The 6,000-nt window shown below is 40.4% G+C and overlaps 1 protein-coding gene across 2 annotated transcripts in view; it reads left to right on the forward strand.

The window, feature by feature from the left end:
• The window catches only part of TOX3 (TOX high mobility group box family member 3), a 72,584-nt gene that overhangs the window by 42,801 nt on the left and 23,783 nt on the right, over nt 1-6,000 (forward strand). For both annotated transcript variants that reach the window (XM_057364644.1, XM_057364645.1), the window contains exon 2: nt 4,652-4,717. In XM_057364644.1, the coding sequence (XP_057220627.1) occupies nt 4,652-4,717 (66 nt within the window). The remainder of the gene's footprint in view (nt 1-4,651; nt 4,718-6,000) is intronic.

Here is a 6,000-nt window from a genome sequence, read left to right on the forward strand (position 1 = left end):
AGCAGTAGCAAAATACTGATTAATTTTTATAGGTCCAAAAGGTTATTCTGTGTGTCCRTAACACCTTCAAATGTTATTTATTTTACTTTTGGAACTTTTTTCTTAACTACTACCAGTTACCACTGGTTTTGTGGTGTAAAGTTCTCTTTAGCTTGTATTTTCTCTTGCTACAATGAGTCAATCACAGTTGCCCAAGAGCCCCGAGGGTGGCCACAATTCAACATTTGAGATTTTCTGATGATTTTTTTTTGCAGGAATTCAGACTCAGTGGACATTTAATCACTGATTTTTATCCCAAGCTGCCAGGGTTTTCTGTGGTGCTTGTCAKATCAGACTTCTGCCTTAAAACAACTGCTCATTAGTCTCAGCTTTCATAACCAACCAATTTCTAAGCTCTGGTGAGTACAAAGGGTAGTTTGAAAACCCAAGTAGCATTGCGCTGTGCCAATTCCRAGTGGCTTATCCCTTGATTTGCAGACAGATATCCCAACATTTGGCCCCAGAGGTTTGGGCTAAGAAAACATGCACTTTGTAGAAGTTTGGCAGTSATACAGTTTTTATATCCCTGGTGCTGGGCAGGAGTTGATTTGATCTTCATTAGGGCATRGAAGCAGAGGGCATTAATTTTCCCTTTGCATTGCAAATGCACACCCGTGCTAGAGAAGYTGAGTAACACCAGGTGTTTGGCTTCAGGTTTGGTTGTCAAAGAGAAGAGAAAAGCTTCAACCAGCTGTTTTAGAATGAGTGGGTTTTCTGGACATGCTTTGTACAAGGTGTCAGTAAAGCAAAGCTCCCAGTCTCATTGCAGTCTTCATGTCTGTCTGGAGGGATTTCAGCAGCACCAAAATTCCAACAATCAAGAGGAGAGGGCTGAACTGTTTTAGTGCAATGGTTTGCATGAAGAATGGAAGCTGTGGTTCACAGCAAGTTGAGAAGAGGCTTTGTTTGTGTGCAGTTCATCTCCCGACACRGGCAGATGTGTGTGTTTTCCATGGGTGCTGGTGGCAGTCAGCTGGGTGCTCCCACTCCATGCCTTCAGCAAAACTGATGAGAGAGTTTGGGCTGAAACCAACTGGAGTTTGTAAAGCAGTGGTGTGCATTGCCAGAGGAAGCTGGAGACATTTGATTCTTTCCTAGTTACAGAGCAAGGATGCTCTGAGATCTTTAGATGAAAAGTTTGTGCAAAACCTTGCTAATTGCTCTGGCAAAGTTATTGCAAACCATCCCAACAGCAGCACAGAGAAAGCTGAACGGGGTGCTCAATGTTACTGCTCCTCTGTCCCAGGGAAACCCAACAGGTGGGAGGCTCWGAGTGTCTGCCTGGGCAGGCCAAATTGCTGGGTCTCCCTTTAATTTGAATCCCTGCTGTCAACGATACCAATGCTCTGAGCTGCTTTTGAGGGGTCAGAGCAAGGGATCCTTAAGAAAATAAATGGAGAAAAATATTGTCTGCAACAAGAGTCTTTTCACAAAAAAAATTATTTTACTAAAATAGGCAAGAACCCGTTGTTCTATTTGGAATGATTTATAACTGTTCCCAGCTGATCACAAAGTGTTTCTAAATTAAAAGCCATTAATTATAGCCTTATATAGATACAAAGATATGCAAGAAGTGCTTTGTAATTCCAGCTCTGCACTTCAGGTGAGAGCTTTTTAAATTACTTGGACCATTGGAGCCACCTGCTTGACTAAATGCTGAGGGCCCTGTGTTTCAGTACTCATCAGTGCATTGCAGTGTTAACATTGTTACTGATTTTTCTCATTTCTCCAGGGCAAATACTAATTAATGGATACAATTCACAGCTGATTAGCTGTAGTTTCTTCAGTAATTACATTCGCAGACTAACTGTTCAGAAGAGGATTTCTAACCCAGTTCTTTTTCACTCTAAGCTTAATTTGTTTTTTGAATTGTTTAGGTCCTTAAGATAATAACCATTTTATTTTCTTTTGTTGTTATAGGTGCCATTAGATAATATGGAAGTTAAATCCTAGAAATACTTAGAAATACTKATAATTGTTATGTGCCTTCAACTGATTTCTAGTTCAGAAACAAAAAATAAATATAAAGAATATTGGTTGTGATCCATATCAACAAAAGCCAAAATATATATTCCAGTATCTGACATCAGTGCCTGAGTCATACACAATAGGGTCTTAAATATTATAGCCTAGGAGCAGAATGACTTGAAGGAAATGTACCTGTAACTTTTAGCTTTGACATTCCTTTTTATATCATTTGCTTCCACAGTCTTAATAAAATGGAAAATTAAATTGTCACTCTCCCCTTTGTTTTACTTTCATGAAACAAAAAGAAAGAAAACCACCTGACAATCAGAACAGCAGTAGCTGCAGTGTGAGCAATACTTGCACATCAAAACAATGTAGAATTTTACTCTTCAAGATAAAAATCAGCCACATTTCTGTTTTCAGGCACTGGAACCCTTAGGATGCTGAGGTCATTAAAATAGGATAGGGTTTGTCCCCACTTGTTCATCAAGTGTTAGAGTAATGCTTGTCTAGTGTACCTTTGCCCTTTGGTGTCCTTTGAAAAGTTGATTTCATTTTTTTGTTGCTGTAGAAAGAACAGCTCTATTCAAGCCATTTGAGTTTTTCATGTAAATTGTTCTTAGTTTGCCACTAACTGACATGAAAAATTCTATCCTGTCGATCGCACTGTTGAGCTGAAGTGGTGTCTTTGTGCAACAAATCCACACACACATCCGTATGTGCCAAAACAGTCATTTGAATGTGCAATTTTACTTGAATTTTTTAATCTCCAAACATGGGTGACATCTGGGCTTTTAAAAAATGGATGACATTACTTGAGTATCTGCATAGCTGGGGATAACAGAGTTTTAATAGCTATGAGGCAGCCTGCATATTGTGCTAAGGCCTCTGTTGCTTAACATGTGTTATAGGTTGAAAGATTCAGAATGATTAGTACACAAATGGAATTTGCTACTTTGGAATGAGGGATCTCATCTGGTATTCCTTCCCTCCCTTATGATTGTCTCTTAATTTTGCTGATGTCCTGTTTAGTCAATCTGACAATTCATCAGATACACAAGGCTCCAATTTTTTTTTTTTTTTTTTTTGATTTTATTTTAGAGATCTCCTTTTAACTTTTAACTTTCTGCCTTGTTTTCAGAAGTGGATGTTTGGGTTTTCAGGGGAAGAGCCTTTCTTGAAAAGATCAATGGTCCCTCCAGTGAGAAACTGGAGAGTGAAACATTTCACTGTCGGAAACAGTCAGGCACCAAGTGCAGCTGTGGCAAATTGAGCTGAAGCAAAGTGGTTTTCCTTTCAGGACAGGTTCAGCTGCTCCGAAAGCACAACAGGGTTTCTTGCCTGGGAAGAACAATCTGTGCAAGTGCCTGRTCACCCATCCTCACACAGCAGAGCTTGTGCTGCTGGGGGAACATTCACTGCTGTGGGGCCCAGGAGGGGGGGGCAGGTCCACCAGGATCTGGCAACATAACATAAAATAAAGCCTTCCTAAAATATTTGTTTTATAAAAATCGAAAATGGGAGTTAAGGGAGGAATGCTCTAGTTGTCTTCAGCAGCRGTGCTGGGGTAGGGACAGCAAAGGGGCTTTTCCCTCGCTCAGAACTCTGCCTGTGCTCTGTGCCTGCTGGTGGCAGGTAGCCGGTTCCTGTTTCACTGGAAGGCCATGACATGCCCGGTGTCTGTTCTTTGAAGCAAAGACTCGGGGTGTCTCCCTCCTCTGGGAACACGAGCAGGGCTAGTACCAGCCTGCAAACCTTTGGAAGTGCTGCTCAAGGGCAGAAGGCACGGTATTGTGCTGATAATCTCTTTCTTTTCTGTGTTCAGTCTCTACAAGTACTTTTCTTCCTTAACAAATGCTCATCGTTGAGAATTTGGAGGAAGTGCCTCTGTGGCATCCAAGGAAATCCCTTCTGATCATRTGGCATGAGAGGGGCACCTCAGAGGGAGCGAGTGGGCACTGGGCACATCTCGGGGTCTCTGTKCCCATTTCTCTCATCTGCAAAATCTTCTGGTGTTAATGTTCACTGGGAGAGTGGGAGCTCAGCTGGAATGCAGGATGAATGAAGGGAGATTGTTTGGTTTTTCAATTTTGTGGGAAGAATGGGACTTTAGGAACAGTGTCACCAGTTCTCATTCTTCCCCTTACTGGCCTTCAGCTCTTTAAACCAGTTGTGCTTGGGGCAGTAATGGAGCAGCTGCTTCTGGCTGCAGCAAACCTCTGGATCAGGTCTCTGGCAGAAATATTGGAATGTGCATCACAAAAGATGTAGTACAGGGAGGTGTTTTTTTTCTGGGAGTCTCTTTCTAACAGATTCTTAATTTCCAAAGTCACCTTTGGGTCTCTGTCTTCGCTGCATGGACAAAAAAAATTGGAGAAATACATGTGAATATTTTCTTTGTACAGACTGGGGGATGCAAAGTATATAATAATAATAATAATAATAATAATAATGATAATAATGCTGTTGAATCCACTCGAGTTCTGACTTGAAAGAACATCTGCAAAATTACATCTTATATGTTTGTTGTTTTGGTTTTGTTGTTTTTTTTTTTCTTCTCCCTCAGCCTTTTCTATGCCAGTGATGGGGTAAAGAAAAGTTTATCATGGCATACATTAAATCCAAATATTTATTTTTCTTTCAGTTTGGAAACAATAACAACTACATGAACATGGCAGAGGCAAATAATGCATTTCTTGCTGCAAATGAGGTAGATGTTTTTATTTTTTATCTATGCTCATATTCTGCTGTTTGCTGTGATAATTTAACAGACTTTGAATGGATGAAGAGTGAAGTGCCGAATTTCTGTGTGTTTTATGGAGCACAAAATAAAGACTTTAATGAGAAAGAAAATAACCTGACAGCTCTCCATTACTAGTCAATTTAGCTGTCCATAAGGCTGTTACTTACATAGCATGTCAATAGAAACAAATCTGCTTTCTGTATGGAAAAAAATTATGAACAGAAGGAAACAAATAAAAAGCACAGTAGGTGTACACTTTGAAAGCAAGCTTAGTAGTAGTCATTACTRGCTAATGTTCTAATTTTTGTTATAGATACAAATGGTTTAATTTGGGTTCTTAATACTGATATGAGTTAGAAAACCACAGCCAGCTCTTTTGCCTGGAGTGTATGTGCTGCATCAAGGAATCTTTTGAATCCAGGGTCCAGAACAAACCCAGAGGCTGGGCTGGGTCATGGAGATGATGTGTTTGATCCCTGCCCTTGAGGATGGAAACAGGAGAAAGGTGTGCCAGCTCCTGGCTCCATGTATGTGTTGGGTAGGGCCACCTTAGAGCCAGTCAAAAGACCATCGACGCACTAATCCTGACCCCAGTCCAGACTAAAACTGCCTTTGCTCTCCTTGAAACCCAAGATCTTACTCCAAAGTGCAAGATGCACTGTCTTGTATGTGCACAGCAATATGGAGAGCAGGAACTMTYCATAGAGGGTGAATGTCATAAATGRTCTTCCCAACATGAGGAAAAGCTGGGCAGCCCTGGTTTTCCTGTTGTCAGTGGGGATTCAGTCACAGGTATTCCTGTGCACTTCTAAAACAGCAATCTCAGAGAAAATAAGCAGAAAGGTGTAATAATAAATATGAAGGCTGGAATTAAGAGTAGGATTTTATGAATCATTTATACAATGGTCACCATCTCTTTTTACCCAGCAAGACTGCCTAGATAAGGGAATATTGTTTGGCACTAGCTGCAGTGTTATTTGTGATAATGAACACAAACCCCATCTGTAATGACAACATGATGTTTCTTTCTGTAGAATTTCTTTCCTACATTTGAATCAAACATTGATGAAAGCTCTGCTGCCAGCAGCTGTTCAGAGACAATTTAATTCCAGCTGTGATAATTCACCGTGTCAGACATTGGCTGTTATATGTTGATACAACAGTTCTCCAGATTTGCATTTTTATCAAAAGGAACAAATGTTTTGAACATTTCAGTACAGATGGCATTTAACCATGCACACAGTTTTTTT

This window comes from Malurus melanocephalus, unplaced genomic scaffold, assembly GCF_030028575.1.
Source record: "Malurus melanocephalus ecotype Western Australia unplaced genomic scaffold, MMel_1.1 scaffold_40, whole genome shotgun sequence".
Classification (NCBI taxonomy): domain Eukaryota; kingdom Metazoa; phylum Chordata; class Aves; order Passeriformes; family Maluridae; genus Malurus; species Malurus melanocephalus.